Below are 24,173 nucleotides of genomic sequence, written 5' to 3'. Positions count from 1 at the left end.
TCTGGCAGCCACATATGTCCAAAGACGCGGGCAACTCGTACTAGACTCCGCAGGGTGCCCACCTGGGGACTGACCCCGGGGATAAGGAATGGCACTCACCAATTTGCTAATCTCTTCTTGCCGATCAGGTGCTGATCGGGCAGTGGCTCTGATCATGGTTGAGGTCTGATTGTCCGTCAATTTTTTAATACATCTCTGTCCTGCCACTATATTACAGACCTATAAAGAAGATACAGAGGCACGTGTCAACACTGGTGCTGGGCACAACCAGGAATGGGATGGGGGTCTGAGAGGCAGAACAGGAGGGCCAACCTGGAATCCTCTCAATTGCATCCACCAACTGCAAAGCGCTCTGCAAATGCCAATGGCGGGAGCTCCTCACGGCCTCTGGTTCCCATCAGAATCCCTTCTAAGCAAACCCAATCCAACACAAACACACATGGGCATAGCCTGCATGCCAGCTATAGGGGTGGGTGTCTCTGGCACTGGAGTTTCGGGGCGCTCCCTAGCCCTTAGTGGATGCGAGTGTGCAATGCGTGAGCAGGAAACTGGCTGCAGATGGGAGGAAGTCTAGCTGCTGGACAGGCCACTGGAGAAACCGAGGCCCTGAGCACCATAGAAAAGAGAAGAAGCGCCTTGCTTTGTTTCAGTTCTCGATCCCCTCCCAAGGGTTTCTCAGTCAGCCTTGCTGTTAGACAAGAAGTGAATGAAGCAATAGTGCACTCACTGAGCACTTCATCCCCCCTGCCAGGGACCTGCTGGGCATGTCACACATGATCTCACCCAATCCTCACACTAATCACACAAGAGAGCAACTAATCCCATTTTATTGAAGGGAAAACTGAGGCTCAACTAAGCCTGTGAACTTGCCCGAGGTCTCACAGCAACAGAGATGATGACGATGGGGGCCTCTGCTGCCTCACCAGTTAGCATGGCCCCTGACCAGGTGTCCCCCCAGCCCAGAGCTCAGGAAGAGAGTGACTTGCCTCCAAAGGAAGGTAGGTGTGTTTCTGCTCTTGTCCGACTTGTAAACATGGGAGGTGGGGGTAGCGCAGAACCAGCTTGTGCCTGTCCTTGAAGTACTGGGCCACTGTGCACTCCACCGTCTGCCCGCTCTCCTGCTGCAGTGGGAACCTAGGGAAGTAGAGAGCCTCAACTCAGGCCAGGATGTCCCGGGATTCCTGGGACCACGCCACCAGTGTGCACCCCCACTCTCCCCAGGGCTGCTTTTATCTGTGTTTGTGTCTCTAGGGTGACAGGTAGGGAGGAAATGCTCAACACACTTCCCAAGAGTGAAAACCAAATCATGCCCTTTGAATTACCTGGAATATTCCTGAATCCCTGAATTTTCCTTTTGTCTCAAGTTATGAAATAAAAAATACCTATAGGCATATCATATACAATAATCATAAATTATCCACAATGTGTACAGTATATGTCAAGGATTCAGGACAAACGAAGACAAATCCAGAAGGAAGAGCCTGTGCATTTTCAGTGGACCACAGTGACTCTGAAAGTCACATTTGGGCCAAGCACCCCAGGTGCCCAGAAGGAACTGAAACCTCCCAGGACAAGATGAAGAAGGAAGCCTGTGCGGTCTGCTCAGGCCTCTGTAGCAGGAGGAGACACCTGATGGCAGGCACAAGAGAGTGAGAGGGTCCCATGTGGGCGATGACACAGGCTCCTCTCACCATTCTGCTCAATGAGGCCCAGCAACAGGCCAGGCATTTCCCATGGAATGACCCATGAAACAAACAAATCCTCACTGGGCCCAGAAGACCTGATGTGGAGCAAAAGAGCCAAATCTATCACCTCCCCCAAAAATGAACACTACACAATCTAAGACAGCAGCACACTGTGCAGCCAGGCGAGCCACCACTCAGAGTTGTTCTAGAGGTCAGGACAAGACGCACAGCAGAAGAGGCGCACCATACGGAGCAGCCAGGGCGGGGAGGGGCTAGATGTGGCCACACCTGTGAACATGGCGGCACCCACACCCCGCCCAGCACAACTCAGCACTGAGGCCTAGACAACTAACAAAAAAGACCTTCTCCTGCCTTGCAGATCAGGAAGGAAAAATGACGGGGAGCCCCTGTACTCCCCATACAGGTGGAATTTCATTGTCTGAGTTTATTTCATTAGGTGAAGTTTGGAATCTACTGAGCCATATAAGATATAGTTTTGACATTTAAAAACAGAACGAAATTATCTTTTCCAGAAGAATCATAGCTCCAGTGTCTGGAATCTGAGCCACAGTATGGCCTGCGCTGATAGAATGTGAAAGGAAGGCTGTTTACGTTTGGTGACTGGCGGGACGTCGGGTCACGTTGCAGACGCGGTACTTCCTCTTCATCTGCCCACAGTGCGTTATCTCCACCTTGAGACCTGGTGACATAATATAGCAGGCTTCAGTGTCCCAGCTTGCCCATGTCTGCAGAGCAAGCCCCACTTTCACAGGAATTACAGCTACAGACCCATGTCATGGGGGCAGCTGCGGGGCTCCCCCCAGAAGGTGGATGACATCTGGGCCATCCACAGAACACCACGGCTGGATCCATCTAACCTACAGGGAGGCCCTTTGGCCAAGGCCACAGAATGCGGACACAGGGCATCCACCCCCACAGCATTCTATGTTCAGTACAGCACCATCATTGTAACAAGGGCACTGCTGGTGGCCTTCAGAAAGGACAGGTGAAGCAGGGCACAGGTCGTGCAGAAAGCAGCCAGTGTCTGTGGTTCCACTGCTGGCGGAAGGAACTGAGGCAAGTCCTCAGGCCCTGGACCCACATGTCCCAGAGTAAAAGCTAGGCTGAGTGGGCACAGACACCTGCCAGGGCTGTGAGGGCCCAGTGACCATGATGAGAAGATGCCTCCAGATCTAGAACACTATAGAGCACGCTACCCACGTGCTGGTCTGTCTCTAACAGCCATTCTGTCCTAACATCCATGATTCAGAAACAAGTCACCGCCCGCTCCTCCCCCTGCAGAGAAACTTTTATTTACCTAGAAAACGGTCACTCCTGCTCTGGGAAGTGGGTTTAATTCCCTCAGTTCTAACTCCCTGTGGCTAAATCCTGCCACCTCCCTCCATGCACGTAGGAATAAGCACCCACAAAACACACCGAGGAGGGGACCTTGAAGGGGCTCCCCAGCCCCTTAGCCTGATGCACCAGGACGGTTAATTACCTTTAATTTCTTTGGTAAACTTGACCCTTTGGGAATCTGTCAGAGGTTTTTGTTGTTCTTCAATACTTTTAAAATCCAAAACTTCACAAACAAACTCGATTACTGGCTGTGCCTTGTAGAATGCTGTGGCTGACACTGTGGGCAGGAAGAGGGAGAGGTGGGACACGGGTGTGACTGGCTGCCCCATCTGTATCAACGCCCCTCCCACCCCCCCCCCCCCCCGCCTGCGTGGGGGGGGGGGGGGGCCGCGCACCCCCCCCCCCCCCCCCCCCCGCCTGCGTGGGGGGGGGGGGGGGCCGCGCCCCCCCCCCCCCCCCCCCCCGTGGTTCTGGAGTGGCTGCTGCAGACCTGGCTGGCCCCAGGACCCCTGGCCTTAGTTTTCCCTGTCTGCAGGGTCACCCAGGGCCTCAGAGATGGGCAGGACAGAGCCAGAGATGGCTCGTGCCTGTTCCCGCTGGTCAGGAGCAATGGCCGGGGAAGGTTGAGTCTACAGATTAAGGCACCCTCTTAGAATGGAACTAGTTCTTAGAAACAAACAAACCCATACTGGCCAGCTGACAAAAAATAAGATAAAAACAAAACCTAACACATGATGATAACCACAAGCCTTGGACTTTGTAGGATCTTCTATCTTCTGGTTTAGATATTTCAGAAATTCACCATTCCCTTTTATGTAATTATTTTTCAAAAAATGTATAACTGAGCAAGATACAGTTTTCATCCCTTTCTAGAGCTTCTCATAATCATTAGTTGCCAAACCAGAGAACAGAATTCTTCTTTCTGACCTTCACTCTTTTCTTTTTAACAGAGAGGGATGTGGGGGTCCCACACAGAGAAGCAATGGAGTCTCCCAGGAGAGGGGCGGGCAGCAGCCGCACTTGGAAGGAGACCAGCAGGAGGTGGCCAGACCAGCAGTCCCCTAACTGGCCACCCTGTCCTCGGACCAAACACACACCCTCGAGCTAAAGCAGAAGGAGACAGGGCGGGGTAGCCCCAATCCTGCACCTTGGTGCACCAGCAGCAGTGCTGGGGGGATTCTCTGGCCTGCTGCAGCCCCACTGACCCATCTTGGGGGTGGGGTCCCCAGGCGGTTCTGCTGCTTGTCTGAGCACCACTGTCCTGCCCTAACAGATGCTCGCAGGTGAGACAGGCCGGGTGTGCTGCAGCATCTCCAGCTGTGACAGAGGCCATGCCTAGGGCTGCCTGCCTCCCCAAGGTCTTGGCCTCTGCAGCCCCACCCTGCAGTAAAGACCTGCAGGATTTTGCTTACCATCAATATTCAGCATCATTTTCCAAAGAGAAGGTCGGACGGACTGATGGAAGCCAAACCACACTTCTCGGCCCCCACCAAGAGGGTTGGAGCAACCCTCAGACGCGGTGAAGAAGGAGCGGCCCACAGGGGTGTACCTAGAACCAAGAGACCCTCATCTGCTCAGACACGTTTTCAGGTAGGAACTCTGAGTCTGCTCTTCATCCACATCAATCACGGAAGCAAACACACACACTCATTGATAATTCTGGTTTTCTCCTTATAAAACTGCTTTTACTATACCACACTCGAGCCTGTGTCCATGCCTACTTTGAAGGACATCACGTAGGCAGCAACTTGGGACTTGTGGCTTCATGTGGGGACACTGAGAGACGTGCAAGCACACCACACAGGGTGGAGACCCAGGGGCGCACTCGGTCTCAGTGCCAGCATGGGCTACCTGAGGCCCGCAGTGTTTCTAGCTCACAGACACCCACTTGCGTTCCGATGGTATCCTCTGTGTGGTTCCTGAAGAGACAGAGCTCATCGGGGACAGCCCCTGACTGTAGCTTGGGGCCTGGAGGTACACATGGTGTCCCCAGCTTTGTTCTGTGCTTCCAGGCCTCCCCTCCTTCCAGGCCTTCAAGTCCTATAGAATACACCTCTGTGCACACGGCCTCAGGTCGTCCTAAAGCAGGGCTGTGTGGGGCAAGTATGCACAGGTGAACACGGCACCATGAGCGCCAACCACAGCCAGGCCAAGACAACTGGACTGCCCTGCCCCAGCCTGGGGAGACTGGCTGCCACCAGCCCAGTGGCAGCTGAGCATCAATGCTGAGGCACAAGGCCGGCCTGCTACTGAGCACCTCCCGTTTCATCAATGCCTGCTACTGAGCACCTCCTGAGCACCAGGCACCAGGGACAGGGGGCAGAAGTGAGCTCCTGTGCAGGGGATGGTAGGGCCAGCGTGCTGACCTGAGCCTGAGCCTCCAGGCCCAAGTAGATACATTCTCCAGCACAATCTCATCCATGGCCACACTGCACATGGCACCTGGTCAAGGGGATACACCATCGCAATGACTCCCCAGGAAGATGCACCAATTAGTAGTGACATCACCCACCTCAGGGCTGCACTAGTAAGAAAATAACAGACAGCCCTTTTCACTTACCGCCTGAAATGTGCTAAGCCTACCTCTACTACTGTTTTCTCCAAAATGAAAATAGCAGTTTCTTCCCTGACCATAAAATTAATATAAATGATCCAAAGGAATTCAGAGAAGAAAAACCACAGTGATTTCTGCCACTGAATTAAAAATGCAGACCACAGTTTGGTGACCATCCTTCTAGGTTGTTTCTGCACCCACCCATCTTCCTCCTGTCAACAATTTCAGGCAGTGACAGCCTGTCCTGTGTTTGGTCATCTCCACCCAATCCCAAGACTGAGAAAACCATGGTCCCATCTAGAATCTAATACATGGCTTCAAAGTGCCTTCTCCTACAGTTACAAAGGAAACCTCAACTCTTCTCCTTGAATCTTTGAATCTTGGTCAGTCCTGTGAGAGCTCAGCATGGAGGTTTGTTTCAGTTTTAGGTTTTTGTTCTTTCACTTGTTAATTAAATCGCTCCTGAGGTCCTCTTGTGTGCCTTGTGTGTGGAAGGCACTGGTGTGGGGACTGGCAGAACCCAAGGTCTGGGTGTGGGGGGCTGGTCCTGCTCCTACACAGATACTCTCAGAGGAAATTAGTAAAACCCTCTGCCCAGCATTTGGGCAAATTATAAGCCATTAAAACATTCACTTGCCCTCCCTCCTGCTCTCCCCCAATTTCAAGTCTGGCAATTTATGGTTAAAAAGTTATCCTGTAGAATACCAAAAAAAAGAAGTCTCAGGCTGGTTGGTTAGTTCAGTTGGTTAGAGTGTGGTGTTATAACACCAAAGTCAAAGATCCACTTATTGGCCAGCCACAAACAAAACAAAACAAAACAAAAAAAGAAGTCTCAAGCATCTATAGTGTTACCAAGAATCGTGAAAAGCGGGTGGTGAAGGTTCCTCCTAGTGGTGGACACAGTGGGATATGGTGCTGGAAATACGATTCTAGTGTGATAAGTCCCAAGTATGACGACAACAGGGAGACAGAAAAGTGCTGACCAATGCAGGTCTAAGTGAAAAATGAATGCACAATCTGCTCAGAGACAGGGAGGTGATCTTTTTGTGCAAGACTGAGAACACTGGTGATTTATTTCTGTATTAAAAATTTTCCCCAGCTTTCCATCATTTATTATACCAATCACAGAAAACCTATACGACTTTAACCACCCCGACTCCAAGAATCAGCTCTTCTCAAGCAGAGGTTGCAGACTTCCCGGTAACACTTGGGGTTAAGAGCAGATGCTCTGGCCCCCAGGTCCTGAGTTCCATGTGGTGCCCTCACCTCATGGATGGTAGATGCCTCATGACCACATCCAGGGCCTGGATCGTCTCAAAGGGGACGCTGGGCAGCCGCCCTGAAAGTGCATCGTGTAACGCCTGCAGGCTCACGCAGGACACCCACTTGATAGACACCTTGAAGATGCGATCTTTGCCTTCTCCTGGCAGCGTGACCTCCAGCTCCACCTGCGAGGGGGTCCAGAGCACACAGGTTAGTTTCTCTGAAAAGGCTGTGGGGGAGGACAGAGGCTGGTGGTGGTCAGCTTCCACACACATTGTACTTTATCCAGCCACTGCCCACATGTGGCAACTGAACCCCTGAAATGTGAGCAAGACACTGAATGTTAACTTCATTTACTATTAATGAATTCAAGTTTACATTGGCACATGTGGCTAGTGGCCAGTGTGCCGGGCTGTGGGCTAACCCATGCCCTCTTGATTCAGGCCTAAGCAGACACTGGACCCAATCCCTCCCTCCTGCCCAGTCTCTGAACAGCCCTCACCTCACCAGCTTGTTCCCCGTGCGACAGACCAGCCCTCACTGCTTGCTTCGCTCCACTACTCAGGACCTGCAGTTAGATCCCTGTGTGGCCCTCACTCCATCCTGAAGGAGGGGCACACACAAACCCCATTCAGGTGGTGACCAAAGCAACCTCGTTACTGGTAATACTTCCCAGTGGTTATGGAACATCTCTTTCACAGGTCATGGACCATATACACTTTACCCTTAAACGTCCAAAAGTCCCAGCAAGGGAGACTTTATTTGCTACCTTTTTACATAAAGACACAAGCACTCAGACTTCAAAAACAGCCCAAGGCCACAGAGCTGTGAGAGGACAGAGATGGGATATAGACCAAAGGCTTCATATGCTCTGGGCTGGGTGCTGTCATCTCTTGGGCAACACAGCACTGAGGTATGGCCACAGCCCTGCACTCACCCCTGTCTCTGCACTGAGTGTCTGTAATGCCCTCCCAGCTCAGATCCCCAGCAAACCCCTCCTCAGTCTTTGTGTCCAGGTCAAATGTTATTTGACTGCACCAGGCAAGTCCACTCACCCACCAAGCTTATGCTCAGCTCCCACCTGCTCATCCTCCCTACCCAAAGCCTCTGCACAGATTCAACCCTCCTGGAGCTGCTTCCCAGCCCCACTGCCACACCTTGTTCAAACCTCACCAGAGCAACAACCAGACTCTACTGATGTTTACTGCACACCTGAGCCCCAAGTAGACACTTCCTTTCTATCTACGCCTGGGCTTGCTCCAACACGCGTGTCATGCCCAACAGCACTTAGAGCACTGTGGCATCTAATGGCCCAAACTGGAAGCTGCCCTGAGGTCCACCCACAGGGGCAGACAGCAGTGAGAGGAAACAGATTCATCAAGCTGGAGGGACTTTTAATATCTAATACCAAGAAAAAGCAGCAAGCCACAGATGACGCTGTAGCATGATTCCTTTCAGAGGAATCATGTTCAAAACCAGAACAAAACCACACCTGAGGGGACATGCACGCAGCTGAAAACCCCCATAAGGGTGCAAGTCATCAGGGCAGTGGCATGGGGGAAGGGAAGATACAATTGGGGTGGGGGCTTAGGAGTGAGAGGAAGAAACTCCTTGGTGTGTATATGGGAACCTGGGAGTTTGTTTTATTACTACTCTTTAAATGTATGTGCATGCATATTTTTCATAATAAACTTTTAAATAAGTAATATATTATTATTCCTGCCACTCTGGTCCCTACCTTTACTTTCAGTTAAGGAAAAGATCCAGGGAGGCTGAGTGAGTGGCCTGGACCATGCAGAAAGCAGAAGAAGTGAGTGCCTGCCTTGGACGTTCTGATTCCAGAAAAGGAAATAGAGCCTCAACGTGCCCCGGGTGGCAGCTTGGCTGGGCATAGGTGCGGATGATTCCAGCATGGACTAGCGGAGACCTCGTTCCAGTGACAGAAGGAATGGACAGAGCTGTTCTGCTCGTGCAGAGATGGGACCCCACAGAGCACGGGTGGGCATGAGCATGTGAAAGGGCATCAACGTGCTGATATCTAAGTGATGTCTCTAAGCCTCACAGCTCCACCAATAGCACTCAATGAGTCGAAACAACACTACTGTGATGCTGGTTAACATCATCCTTTAAAAATGCATCTACAATCACAACTGAGGGGATTCGGAGCTCCACACCAGCCAGCCACCCCAGAAAAAAAACTGAGGGGAGATTCGGTGTATGTTCCTATAGCAAAATATACATTCTGGGCCAGCCTCCCCTCGGCCCCCATATGAGGGGCAGCAAAGTCAGCCCTAGGCGCTGCAATGCTCTGCCGAGCCGGGTCTGGAGTGGCTGCAGCCACGTGCATGCAGGAGTTTAGGGACAAGTGGAGATCTCAGCAGAAACAGCATACCATGTGGACGGGCAGGTGGCATGACGGCTCTCTGAAGAGCAGCCCTTGTGTGTTGGGGCTGCTAGCTGGCAGCCAGTCCACACCCCAAGACACTTCAATCTCTGAACAGCCTGACGCTCTCAGTCCCAACAGCGCAACATCCACAGGGCAGCACCTGCAATGTGCTTGGGATGAGGCCACCTCCCAGCTCTGTAGCATCTGTGGTCTGACCCTGGGCAAGAGGCTCCATCGGACCCCCTCTGTGCAGAAGGGGACAAATGGGAGGCACTGCCCAACTCACGGAGCGCTTGTGTCAACCATGCACGGCAGCGCTGTGTCAGAAGCTGTCTGGGACACAGGAACGCTGCAACTGCCATTTTCTAATGTGGACGACGGAAGATGTCAGCCAGCACACAGCACCAACGCAGGGCCTGGAACGCAGGGGGACAGCTGCAAAACCCAGTCTCTCCATGGGGACCACATGCCACAGGCTCAGCGCCCTCTGTCTGAAAATCCCCAGGGGAGAGACGGAGCTGTAATGGGAAGATTCCTGTTTTGGTACTGCTACCAACTAGAAACAAAGAAAGGGAAAACAGCCCATTAAAGAGCACAAAGAAACCGTGTGTGAAGCTGGAGAGAGAGTGCAGAGAAGCAGCTGCGCTTCAAAAGGATTTTCTTGCTCAAAACTCAGCTGTTGGGGCCAGCCAAGCCCCATAGGCTCTTTGCCCTTGGTCGCTAAGGAAGCAGCGACAGCACCAGCGGGCGTATCTGGTTGGTTGCAGGAACCCAGACCCGGGCATGGTCCTCCCCAGAGCCTGCTGGAAGAGCTGTCACACCACTGTGCCCACTGGAGCCTGGGCCAGATCAAAACTCAGCTGTTGGGGCCAGCCAAGCCCCATAGGCTCTTTGCCCTTGGTCGCTAAGGAAGCAGCGACAGCACCAGCAGGCGTATCTGGTTGGTTGCAGGAACCCAGACCCGGGCATGGTCCTCCTCCCCAGAGCCTGCTGGAAGAGCTGTCACACCACTGTGCCCACTGGAGCCTGGGCCAGAGTAACAGCTGCAGGCTCTGTGCCACCAGCCCTTTCCAGAAGGGGACAGGCAGGTCACATCTTATTTAAACATGCCAGGGATCTCATGTCTGAAGGCTTCCTTTGACTTTGCACAGCAACAAATGTCCTCAAAAAGCAGATCACTGCCCCTCCAAAATCCTGTGGTTTATAGACCAGTCTCACCCAGCACATCTGTGAGGCATGGTAGGAATTCAGAGTCAACCTAGCAGGTGACACAGCAGGGACAGGGAGGGGCTGCCTGACCAGGTTTAAGGAGCACTTCCTGAGCACCTTGCAATGGGTGGGCTCAAGTCAAGGCACCTGAGCAGACCAGACCCTCAGCCTGAGAGGCAGCAGGTTGGCTCCAAAGATGACAGGACAAGGGTAACTTGGTCCTCTCTCTGTGGGTCACCCAAGGAGGAGACCCCAATGCCTCCCAGGACCCTTTGTCTCTGCCTCCCTGAGCCTCTGGGTGTAGAACCTCCACTGCCTGGTCAGCCCTTGCCTCCCCGCTGACCGACACCTTCAGTGCCAGGTCAACAGGCACCTGCCAGAGCACAGAGGTGGACAGCAGGAGGTCTCAACTGGTGGGGAATTTTGCGCATAGCTGTCTTCCCTCATGGTAACCTGCTTCTACAGGGTCTGTTACCAACTTGAGCTGTGCACGTGCCCTAAATTCCTTCTAGAAAGGAGATGCCCCTGCTTGCCCAGGCCAAACACAGAGTCTGGAGCTCCAGGAAGCTGCAAAACTTCTGTAGGCACCCAATGAGGGGAGGCACAGGGCTGGAACCACGGCCAGGGAAAACAGACAACACAAATCATATCACATTACTGCAAAAAAGGACCTAAAATTTTGAGCAACTTGTACAGCTTCCTAGGTCTCTCCTTTGCTGAGAAATAAGGGAGTGGGCCTGGGTGGGCACAGGGGCTCCCAGCCCTAGTAGAACTGATCTCTGTCCACATGGCCTGGAATTAAGGCCGGCAGGCTGATATTTTAGTAGGAGAGATTAAGGAGAGACTTAAAGAGGACTCATCCTTGAGTGAGGGTGACATGACACAGGTCGAGGGCCACCTGCAGGTCCCATTCAGCCGCGTAGCAGGTTCTGGGTCAATGAACGCCTGAAGATTCCTCTCTTACTACCGATGATACAAAGAAAAGTCCTTTGTAGAAAAAAAGAGCAAATCTAAGAGAAGAAACCCAAGAAGATGATGCTCTACTGCATGATGTGGAAGTGTGGGCACAGAAAAGGGGAACACCTCTGCACGCTAGCTGTCAAACAGAAGGGCTCATTTCTGTAAGCCAGAATATCTTCCAGAACCTGGAGAGTGGGTGGAAAAGGTGTGACCTGGAGCCGGGAGACCCTGACGTTAAAAGAAGAGAGAGGAGAATCTGTCTCTATCTGCTCCACCATTTTCACAATGTGATAACCTGCGTCACTGAAGTCACGACCAAGACCCTCACCAGATGTATTCCCTGGATTCTGGACTTCCTACCCTTAGAAACTGTAAGCAATAAATTGTTTTCTTTATAAAATACCCAGTTTCACATATTTTGTTATAAGCAGCAGAAATGGACTAATACACCTGCTGAATCAGAATCCCAATGCCTGTCACCCTGGGCTGGCAGTGACAATCCACATGCCTCTATTGTCTCCTAGAATCACAGTGAGCCTGCTTTATACAAAGCCCTGTACCATAATATGGCCTTCACTCAGTCATAGCATATTTCTCCTCTGGTCAGAGCAAGGTAACTCAGAACAGTACTGCTGAGTACTAAGACCAGTGATCCAGAAAGGCCAAAAGGAGCTTATTTATTTTAAGATTTATCATTAAAAAGCAAAAGCAAAAACATGTTAATGTATGTAGAGAGCTTGCAGGTCCTTGACCCTCCCCCTAAAATACATATATCCCTGGACAGCAGATTGAGACCCTGTGAACACTGAGCTACCTGCCCTCTCAGGGACCTGGAAGTTTAAAAGGCTGATTAGGTAAGTCGTTCCCAGAAGGAATCAGCTATTACCTTCTCTTTGGGATAGTTGTTAAATTACTGTCTTTTGTTTTGTTAGTTTTTTAAAGTATGTGTAAGGATTATCTCTGAGCTGGGTCTCTGCTCTTCTGCTTGCAAGCAACACCTGCTGTCACCCTGGAGCAGCATGTATTGAAAGATGACACCAGAAGTGACACTTTCTAGGCGGAAATGGTATTACTTTCTAAGTAAAGCAACGATAAGGATAAAGATAATTAGAAAATGTGTTATTTTAATAAAATCACTACTCCAGGGTTGACTAGTTACCATCATTGTGGTTTCAGAGGAATCACTGGCTACAGCAGAACAGTGACTTTGTCTCACTTCCCTGTCCCTCTCTCAGACACACCCCTACACCTATGTGAACACCCTTTTCCTCAGGTCTTTATAATCCACTGCTCAGTCCAGGCTCTTGTCTGGTAGGGGTTTATGGCTTGCACTCTGTGTGTGTTTGTTTTGTACGTAAGAGTTTGGTGGTTTTGAGAAGTTCCCAATTCCCATCTCCAGACTTAGACACTTCACCCTCTATCATCAAAAATTACAATACACAAGGTAGTTGTTATGGATCTTGGGATAAGGCACATAGCTAACTAGCTGCTCTTTCCTTTTACGTGAAATGATTTAGTATGAGACAAGAGGAACAATTAACTTTACAAGACGTTTGAATTTCATTTCATTGCATATTGTTTAATCCAAACACACCACCATGAACTTACTTTATCCCTCCCAATCGGAAGGGGCATAGCTGTATAAAGATTCTTCCTTCCATCAAACACTGGTTTCCGATCCCCAAAGATCTGTGTTTTAAAGTGCTGGACCATATGTTCCACTATTTCCCTGAAACAAAGACAGAATTCAGGCAAAAATGTCAATAAAATCAAGGAAATGGCATACAAAATGACATTTTTCTGACATTAATTTTTAAGCAATTTTATAGGACCTGTGGCTCCTTTTAGTAACATGACTTTCAACTTCCTTCTATAAAGAATCAAAGTAGAACCTTAAGTGGGTTTATGCTCATTCATTTAGTCATGCAAACAGAGAACTTCCTTTGGGCCAGGCACCTTATGTGTGACACAACACATAGATACTTCCAGAAATCCCTAGAGGCACTGAAGAGAAGAGCAGAGTGGATGGGATTCTAGCTCCAGAGGTGTAGGATCAGATACCCCTGCCTCTGCAGGTCCCCCTCACACACACAGGCTGTGTTCCCCATCACACTGACACTGGGTGCTAGGCTCGGCCGTGGCCTTGCTTTGGCCATTGGCACTGGTCAGAGGACATGCTTAAAGCAGAAGCTGTCAAGAAGAGCATTTGACTGGTTTGTCCTCTTGCGTTCCTGGGATCACTGGAAGAGCGTGCCCTGGGTGTTGCTGACCCTTCCACGTGGGCTCCTGAATGAAGGCCTTGAACTACACTCAAAGCCTGATCCAGCCTGTCTCAGCTGGCCCAGTCAAACCGCAGACCACCTGCAGAACCATGAGTGCAAAATGCATGTCTGTTGCTATAAGCGACTGGGATTTTGGTGCTGCTTGTTCCTCAGGCATTTCAGCCAGAGGAACCTGCTGAATATCACAAAGAAGCAGTCTGTTGTTCTCGGTGAGCAGAGGAGAACAGTAACAGTGGCCCCTCCGCGCCCCATGCCACCCACTTCTGCTGCAGCAGAGAGGCATCCAGAAATACACTCTGCAAATGACCAGGGCACCTGACCCGTCTGCTGGCACTGAGATTAGGAAAAGACCACCACCCACCCATTCTGTGTGTCTCTTCTTCAAAGAGGTCCTTGCTTGGTACATCTCTCTCAGCATTTTGGGTGGTTTTCAAGCATTCCAATTCAACTAACCAGATACCAACTCTTCCACACAGTGCCTAATAAAGTGCAGACATTTAGAGCCACAATCCCTGCCTGCCCCACCAGGCCCATGCAACAGAAACATGCAAAGGACTATTAGATCATCGGGAAGCAGGAGCTCAAGGGATGTGGTAACGAGGGAGACAGACTCTGGCAGCAGTGGAGGGCCAATGAGGGGAAAGCATGTCTGAGAGACGGCCACAAGGAAGTGGGATCTGAGCTTGGTTCCTTCCTGGGTCATCCCTCAGGAAGCAAGAATCCCGCAACTTACCTCGTTCCTTTCCCAGAGTGTGAGCAAAGCTGGCCTAGAAGGCTTTGCTTATGCAAACTGGCTTTGCCCAGTTGGCTTTCCACTAGCCACAGGAGGTGAGTCTCTAGGGACACAACTAACCCGCCCCCAACTCCTGTGGTCTGGGGAATGCCTGTAGCAGAGGGAGCCTCTCAGCAGCATCTTTCTTAAGGGCGCCAAGATGCACCAACCTCTGACACCAACTGGGAGACCACAGCTGGGCAGGCCAACTGCCCCAAGGACACTTGGTACAGCTCCAGGCCCAGCCCTGCATTTCTTCCCAGCAGTCAAGTGCCACCTCACTTCATCTTTCACCCTGGGGGCCACCCAAAACTAGGTGTGTCCCCAGCCCTCAAGAGAGGGCAGCTCCCCAGACACTGTTCCAGATCATTGTTCCCAAGCAACCTTCAATGACCCACCTTCCTGGCAGCTCCACTGGGGGGAGGGAAGGGGGGTTCCACCGCATTCAAAGTTCAAATCATTCGAACCAAACTCAGATCTACCCTGAACAGAAGAGGGCACACTCCCCACTCATCTCACAAGGTCAGCAAAACCTTCATCTTGAAGCTGGACAAGGTGAGTACAGAACTAATAGAAATCATGGGTCAATATCACTTATAAACACAGATATAGATTGCAACCCTCGGTGTTGCGCCCGCACCATGTGGGATCCGAACCCTCGGCGGGAGCGCCGCCGCGCTCTCAAGCGGCGCACCGTAGCAGTGCGCCACCGGGCCGGCCCCTAGAAACAAAATATTAACAAACGGAGTCCAGCAACGTATTTTAAAAAAAAAAAATCACACATCAAGTCAAAGTCCAGTCTATGTCAGGGATGAAACATTGGGTTTAATGTCATGAATTAACATGAAACAGACTACAGACTTACAGGTCTTTATGAACCCTGGGATACACAAAGATTTCTTAGGACATAAAAAATATGAACTATACAAGAACAATTAAATAAACTGGACTTCATTAAAATTCAAAACTTTAAAAAGGAAAAGGCAAGCAACTGACTGGGAGAAAATATTCAAAAACCACAAAAATACCTGACAAAGGGCCTGTGTGCATAATACATAAAAAATTCTCACAACTCAGTAGGACAAACAATCCGACTTTAAAAATGAGGAAAAGGTTTGAACAGACAAGAGTGTGCACAAATGGCCAATAAATGCCTGAAAAGATGTTCATCACCAGTAATTAAGGAAATGCAATAAAACCACAATGGGAGCCCCGCCGGGATGGCTGAAATAAAAAGGGTCAATGACACCAAGGGTCGGTGAAGATGGGTTACAGGAAATGAACACCTACATTGCTGCTGGTAATGTAAAGGGATACACCCACTTTGGGAAAAAAGTTTGGCAGTTTCTTACGAAGGCCAGTGCATATTTACCATACCATCTAGCCATATTTGATAATTATATAAGAGAAATAAGAATACATATCGACACAAACATTTGATTATATACAAATGTTTATGACAGTCCCAATCTGGAAACAGCTCATCTGTCCATCAGCTGGTGAACAAATTACGGCACCTCCACACAAGGTAATATTTTATCCCAATGTACACTGCTGCCTGTGCATATCGTAAAACATGCGCCGAGACCAAAGCCAGACACAAAGGAGGACATGCCCCACATTTCCGTTTACATAAGATTCTCTAACAGGTAAAACCCAATCTACATGGATAGAACACACTTCTGTGGGGGGTGGTCTGGGGCAGCGGGTGGCAGGATTAACTGCACAGGGGCAGGAAGAAGCTTTGGGGTTGTTAGAATGCTCCACACCATGGTTGTGGTGGTGTTTTACACGAGTATATACATTTTTTTTTTGGTGGCTGGCTGGTCCTTGGACCCAAACCCTTGACCTTGGTGCTGTAACACCATGCTCTAACCAAATGAGCTAATTAGCCAGCCCACGTGTATACATTTTTAAACCTCAAAAAACTATATAGAGTCAGCCCTCGTACCTGCAGAATCTGGAAATGCTACAGGCAAATACTACACCATTTTACATCAGGGACTTGAGCATCCGCAGATTTTGATATCCATAGGAGGTCCTCCTATAGTGAACCCCCCATGGATACCGAGGAATGACTGTACTTAAAATGGCTGCATTTTGTTGTATATAAATTATATCTCAATAAAATTAACTTGCATGGTAAAAAAAAAAAAAACAATGCAACAAATTGAAGAAAAAATTATGACAATCTCAAATATGTAGAAGAAAGCACTGAATAAAACTCAACACCCATTCATGAGTTTTTAAAAATTAGCACACTAGGAACAGAGAAATACATCTTTAATCTGGCAGGGATGTGGAAGGAACCCTCCTCCAAGTCCACAGCAAACCAACAGAACTGAAATTCTCCACAGGACATAGATGGGCTATCACCACTTTATTTCTGCCCCAGGCACCAGATGTACTCCCCAGTTCAATCTGAGCTGTCAAGAGACAGATGGACAGCATAGGGACTTTCTCCCCAGCATCCTAGTGCAAACCAACAGAACCAGATGGGCTATCACCACTTTATTTCTGCCCCAGGCACCAGATGTACTCCCCAGTTCAATCTGAGCTGCCAAGAGACAGATGGACAGCATAGGGACTTTCTCCCCAGCATCCTAGTGCAAACCAACAGAACAACTGCAAATTGCTCGAGGTAATGGCAGCCACCATCACTTTGCCTCTGTTCAGTGTTGTCCTGCGGGTCATGGTCACCACTGCAGGGCGAGAAAAAGACATAGGGATGCAAACAAGATAAAATCACTATTACTGCTGGACATTAGGACTGTGTTGTTGAAAACCCAGACAAACCTACACAGAAAAAAAGCTGCATAAAGACATAGCCCCTGCCTTCTCATCTCTGTAACTGCAGGGCCCAGCACTAAGTAAACACTACCTAAATACCTGAGTGAATGCACACATTTTCTCCCTGTACTCAGTCTTTATTCATTCATTATATGATCTCAGAGGAAGAGGTGGGGGAGGGGAGGGGATCAGGCATGAAGACCCAAGACCAGCACGGTCAGCCATGAAATAAGCACACCTCAGTGAGATTGCCCAAGGAAGCAGAGCCTCCCACAGTGAAGGAACGGGGAAGGAGCTGGGGATCACGTGCACAGGTACAGGCCCCCTATCTTCTCACCCTCTCTATAAAATCAACATTCCCCACAAAGCTCTGGTGTCTAGCAGTAAACACAGTTACATTTTTCTCTTCTCCTATGAGACAATCTCGTGGCCACTCCACATTTCTTTTAACAGCAGAGGAACTCCTGAGTGATTTGGTTATACAGGATGGTCATGTCTGGAAACAGATTTGATTATCTTACTGTGTAATGTCACATAATATGAACACATCATTTATTACATATTCCAGAATTGGCGGCCACCCTGTATTTCACCTCCCCTTCCTCCTTCTCCCATTTTCTCCAATGAATGATCCACCCGTCACTTCCCCTCTCGACCCTGGTGGTTCAGAGAAGAGCAGCCAAGCTAAGCCAGCATGGTCCTTTCTACAGGCAGCAGGACATGTGCGTTACCACGAGGAATGGATTTCACCCAGATGTAAACGGCTAGCGAAGGAGGGATGGGGGGGCTCTGCGTCCCAATTGTATTAACAAATCTCTTATTTGGGAGTTGGAAACACCAAAAGACAAAAACAAAACAAAACAAAACTAATAAAGAGATATACTATATTTATGGATTAGAATATTTAATCTTCCTCAAACAAATCCATCCCTTTCATCCCAATGAAAATCCAGAGGGGGTTATTTTTATTTGATGGAATTTAACAAACTCATCCTAAAACATATTTGTCAATGCGACAGCTGGCCGCTACACCCGTGAGGTAGAACAAGCTAGAAGGATGATTTACCGGCCACCAAGACGTGCAGGGGCTGCAGTGACGGAGGATGTGTGGACCTCAGGACAGGACCAAGAGGCCAGAAACAGACCTGCGGCTGCCACAGGGACATCTCATTCACGACAGAGGCAGTAGAGCAGAGAGCCAGGCACACTTTTCAACAAGCTGTGCCAGGGCAATGGGTATATCCAGTACTCAAGCAACAAAACTCAGCCCACACTGCTGGAAGCATCTCATCCTAATGCCGACTCTGCTCAGCTGAATTCAACGACGGCTGCACCACCTACCACCCGTGGGCTCTGCAGCAGCAGGAGGCAAACATGCATCCCAGCATGGTGCATGGCACCAGCAGGAGAGCAGTGACTCTTTCTTGAGAGAAAGAAGCAGCTCAATCACGACAGCTGGGCATTACCTGGAGGGACTGCAGTGCTTCCCTGCGGTGGTGACCAGCAGACAACACTGCCACCACAGGGACCCATCCTGCAGGAGCAGCGACCCAACATCTGCGTGCCGCTCCCGTGCGTCGGTGGCCCACTGCCATGGGAGAGAAGGTGCTGTCATCTTGCATAAAGCATAAGCTTAACCATCACAACAGGATGACAACTAATGCTAAATCATGGGGTCCCTTCCCTCTATGAACAAAGACCGACTCCCATATAACTGCCAGGGAATTTTCTTTCTTTTTTATTGTGGCAAAATATGGACAACATATAATTTACCATTTCAAGCATTTAAGGTGTACAGTTCAGTGGTGTTAGGCACATTCATACTGTTGTGCAACCATCTCCACCGTCCATCCACAGAACTTTTTCATCTTCCCAAACAGAAACTCTGTATTCATTAGACACTAACTCCCCCCATCACCCCCAAGCCCCAGGGACTTTTCCTGATTAGCTGCTCTCTAGCAACTGCTGAGAGGTGTTCGGGAGGAACCTCCTGGGGACCCTATTCCTGGAGTCCCTGACCAGTGGAAAGCACAGCACCTGCACACATCTGGTTGGCTCCCTTGAGGAACGCCGTCGCTACACATGTTTTCCAGCTGTGCCCCAATCTCTCTTGCAAAGGCAACAGCCCCAAAGACTGTCTGTACAGTCTACAAGCCCATTATTCACTCAGTGTCCCACAGAATGATCGAGATGTTAAAATTCGGAAAGAAGACACGATGGCAAACCTGTCAGCACTTATCCTCTGCCAAGTACTTGATGTGAAGCAACTCACCCGGTCCTCATGATAACTTAAAAATAAGTCGCTTTATTACTCTTTTCTGTACAGAGGGCATCGAACACATGGTTCTGAGCTCCCTGCTTTCCTGCCACGTGTCTAAGAGGTCTTTCTTTGTCACTGTACACACAGTGATCACACTGCACAAAAACACGGGTGTTCTGTTCTCATAGAGCATAGTGTGATACCAATGGACCACTCATGACACACCTGCCTCTGTCTGGGGAGCTGGTGGCCACACTGTGACTCTCCACTTTATAGCTACCCACTGTTTCAGAAAATTCCATAGCACATTCATCTAGCCATTTCCCGCTCCCTGGCATTTGGATGATTTTTCTTCTTTCTTTCTTTCTTTTTTTTTTTGCCACTACAACATTAGTAGACAGACAGACTCAGAAGTAGAACTGTGGGGCCAAAGGGTATGTAATATAAACACCAAACTGCCTTCTAAAAAGTCTGGGCCAGGGGGCCGGCCCGTGGCTCACTCGGGAGAGTGTGGTGCTGACAACACCAAGTCAAGGGTTAAGATCCCCTTACCGGTCATCTTTANGGCCAGTGCCCAAAGCTAAAAAGCTGTAAGTGGGAGGCCACAGATGATGGGGCTGTGCTGCCTGGCCCTCCTCCCCCAGCACAGAAGACTCCCTGTAACACCTGCTGGGGCCACCCACCAGAGCTTGAGAGCAGCAAGGAGCAGCAGGCGGTGGAAAGGTGAGGAGCACTCCTCCTCCCTTGTGTCCCCAGCCTCTGTGCAGAGCACTGCTGCAGGGAAGCCTGGTCTGGGGGCAAGGCCCACATAGCCTGCAGCAGCACTGTGCACTGGCTATCTTGTGTGACATCTCATTACCCGCAGCCACACCAGACGCATCCTGAGACGAGGGCCTCTGCCTCACACTGAACCCCTGCACAGCAGCCACTCAGCGAGAGGGGGTCGGCACATGGGGCTGGGACTCACCCCGTGCTCACCACAACGTCACGGGAGTAACTGAGGCACAATGGCATCTTCCTTGCAGCCGCGCAAAGCCTCTGTGTTGGACTGTTACGTATCCACCATATGCACTGCACAAGGTTTTTGGAACTCAAAATGAAGACACCATTTTTGTTTAACAGAGACTGCAGCGTGGCAGGAGAAAGACAGGTACAGAGATGGGGCGCTGAGTGTTTAGACAGAGCTACTACCCCCAGGGCACAGGCCATGGTATGAACTGAGAGCTTCCCTCCTTCCCTTTCCACTCCGAGCCCACCTCTACCAGTGCTGACTCTGAGGATTGCCAGGCCCCGGTCCCACTGTCTTCCCCACCACGGACAGCAACTGTGTCTGTCCTATCCACCCCTGTATTCCCCAGGGCACAGCACCTATAAGACACAAGCAGAAGTATCATAAATGCTCGGTTGGAAGAGAGAGGGGAAGTCAAAGTGCTAGCATGTGAGTTTTGCTAGGACTAAACATTACTTACAACATTTTTCTACACTGTTTTGATTCATTATAATTTTGAGACTGGACTTTAGTCAAAGTCCATCAGCATCAACAGTAAAATGAAGAAGTATACAGGGGCTCACACCTTTAACGAGGTAGCAACTCTCGAGTTGGCTCAAAACCTAGCGGGCTGGCCATGACTACAAACACGAGGCTCATGGCATCTCCGCTGTGTATTAACTGTGTGTCCTGAGGCAATGTGTAAACATGGCTCACCTGAGAGCCTCACAAGCCTCACTACGACAGGCAAGCAGCACTGCAGTCAGGCAAAAACACCACATTTTAGCCACCTTTCAACCAGCCTTTTCCTGGTGCCCGATGACAAAACCTTAGTCACATAAACTTTTATAAAAAGCAAGCTTCTTGTGCACTGTGGGTGATGGCATAATAAGAGCCCAACTGCCAGCATACCAATCTAAAGCGCAGAAAGCGTGCTTTCATGCCTTCGTTCTGGTTTTCAGGGCATATCCAAGATCACAGATTCACACACGTTTCTATCCCTGGGAAACTCAAAAGCAAACCAACAAGCCCATTTATGGAGAGTCACAAAGCATGAAACAAATGAAAAGTTCCAGAAAGACCTTCAATAAAGAAAGCTGTTTAATCCAGTTGTGCCCATAGTTTTTGTTCAGAAACACACTTTTTAGTGAGTGCATATTTAAAGCATCTCATAACCCTCAACATACACTGGGCACATTGAATGAATACAACTGTTTAGTTTTACAGATAAGGGAACCAGGTCCCCCAGACATTCTTTCTCTTACAAAGGTTGTGATCAGGAAAAAGTACTACAGCAAAGAATACTTTATCTATAAGGCACCAGAACAAACTGGGTAACCAATTTGAGTCATCAAACTGCCACTGAAACTTTTGTTTTGGATAATCATGAAGTAATTGGCACTGGAATTACCCTCCTGCCATAAACAGCTATAAAACAAGATAAAATATGCGACAGCTGGTTTTAGCATTAAAAACAGGCAGCTTAGGACTATGATTGTTGAAGGAAGGGAAACATAGGAGTTAAGCCCCTTATTCACTCTAACATCCTGGCCTGGAGGCAGTTTCCAAACCACAACACAGGGATTGTAGCACGACAGCAACAGTTCTGTCTAGCCAGGGAGATAGGTAGTGGAATCCAGGGCTACAGAAGAAGTAGAAAATTGTAGGGCAGAGTACCAGAAAAGAAAGCATCTAAACTCCCTCCACATAACATACATAATCTCTAACAAAAAATTTAACATGTGTGTGATCAAGTAAGAAAAGGTGATATGTAATCGAAGATAAAGCCTGTCAACAGAAACAGACCTTGAGATGACCCACATGTTGTAATTAGCAGACAGTCTACAATAAATATGCTATTACTATAAATACATTCAAGGTCATCGAGAAAAAGATGGAAATAAGGAGTGAACATATGCGGTACTTCAGCAAAGAAAATAAATTATGAAAATGAACCAAATGCAAATTCTAGAACCAAAATGTACAATACACAAGTGTAAAAACATCATTGGATGGTTACAGTAGTAGGGTGGATACTACAGAAAAAAGGTTAAAGTGATCTTGAAGACAGAACAATAAAATTTATCCAAACTGAAAAAGGAGTGGAGGGGGAACCTCAGTGACCTGAAGTCATATTAAATGACCTAGCATGCACGTAATGGTAATCCCACAGAGGAGAAAATGGTGCAGAAAAACATGTTTGAAGAAAAGACGGCCAACCTTTCCCCAAATTTCAAGAAAGACAACATAGAAGTCCAAGAAACTCAACAAATCCCAAAAAACACAAAGAAAACTACCCTTAGGCACATCATAGTCAAAGGTCTGAAAAGCAAAACTAAAAATATTAAGAAGTAAAAAGACAAATTATATACAAGGAAACCATGATAAGAATTTTGATTGACATTTCATCAGAAACAAAGGGAAGACAATGTAATGACATTTTTAAGGCTGGGGAGAAGAGCACATCATAGTCAAAGGTCTGAAAAGCAAAACTAAAAATATTAAGAAGTAAAAAGACAAATTATATACAAGGAAACCATGATAAGAATTTTGACTGACATTTCATCAGAAACAAAGGGAAGACAATGTAATGACATTTTTAAGGCTGGGGAGAAGAACTGTCAATCCAGAATTCTATATCCAGCAAAAATATCTTTCAAAAGTGAGGATGAAATAAACACATTTACAGATTTTTTTTAAAATGCTGGCAAAATTGACCACTGGCAGACGGGCACAACAAGAAAGGCTAAAGAACATCTTTACGCCTAGGGAAAACGACGCCAGATGAGACCCTGATTGACAGGAAGAGACAGAGCACTGGACATGGGCACTATGTGGTTCCATACAACCATTTTCCTTTTTAAATTTCTTTAAAATAACATTGTATCATGGGTTTTATAACATATGTATATGTAAAATATATAATGATAGCATAAAGATGGTAGTGTGTATGTGTGTAAAGAATGAAATTCTACTAGTATACAATTCTATATACATTTAATATTCAGTTACAATATTAATACTAAGTAACCTGTGATGAGTTAAAGAAATACATGAAATCTGTACAGCAAAAGAGGTAAAGTTAAAAGCCAATAGAAGACATAAAAGGGAATACTAAAAAAGCATTTATGAACCCAAAAGGAGAAAGAGAAACAATAAAAAAGATATAAAAATAGAAAACAAATAGCAAGATGGTAGACTTAAATCCAACCACAGATAATTACATTAAATTTACATAAACCTAACACTCCAACAAAAAGGCAGAAATTGTCAGACTGAATAAAAAGCAAGGCCCAATTATCTGATGTCTACAAAGGATGCACTTGCAGTACTTACACACACATGCACATGGGTTGAAGGTATAAGTCTGAAAAAAGATACACCAAACGATAAGGATATTAATGTTCATGAGGTGATATTAATAATCAGACCAAAAAACCCTATTTTTAAGCAAGAATTACCAAGCATAAAGAAGAGGGACATCTCCTTATAATAAAAGGGTCAATTTATCATTGAAGACACAAAAACTGACCTTCAAAATACATGAAACAGAAGTAGCACTAAAGGGATAAATAAATCCACATCATACTTGGACAAAAAAACTAAAAAGACTTAAAGGAGTATACTAATACTATCAACCAACTGCATCTAATAATAGTCACAGA

The 24,173-nt window shown here is 48.2% G+C and overlaps 1 protein-coding gene across 1 annotated transcript in view; it reads right to left on the bottom strand.

Annotated features, from left to right (window-relative positions):
* Positions 1-24,173, bottom strand: part of AGO2 (argonaute RISC catalytic component 2) — a 49,701-nt gene that overhangs the window by 22,567 nt on the left and 2,961 nt on the right. The window contains exons 2-8 of the mRNA XM_008568444.1: positions 13,025-13,145; positions 6,865-7,046; positions 4,457-4,593; positions 3,187-3,321; positions 2,298-2,385; positions 987-1,134; positions 100-219 (exon numbers count right to left, since the gene is read on the bottom strand). Coding sequence (XP_008566666.1) covers positions 100-219; positions 987-1,134; positions 2,298-2,385; positions 3,187-3,321; positions 4,457-4,593; positions 6,865-7,046; positions 13,025-13,145 — 931 coding nt within the window. The remainder of the gene's footprint in view (positions 1-99; positions 220-986; positions 1,135-2,297; positions 2,386-3,186; positions 3,322-4,456; positions 4,594-6,864; positions 7,047-13,024; positions 13,146-24,173) is intronic.

The sequence above is a fragment of the Galeopterus variegatus genome, unplaced genomic scaffold (assembly GCF_000696425.1).
Source record: "Galeopterus variegatus unplaced genomic scaffold, G_variegatus-3.0.2 Scaffold24, whole genome shotgun sequence".
In the NCBI taxonomy this organism is placed as follows: Eukaryota; Metazoa; Chordata; class Mammalia; order Dermoptera; family Cynocephalidae; genus Galeopterus; species Galeopterus variegatus.
The sequence above is the reverse complement of the archived record's forward strand: the minus strand, read 5'-3'. Positions and strand labels throughout refer to the sequence as shown.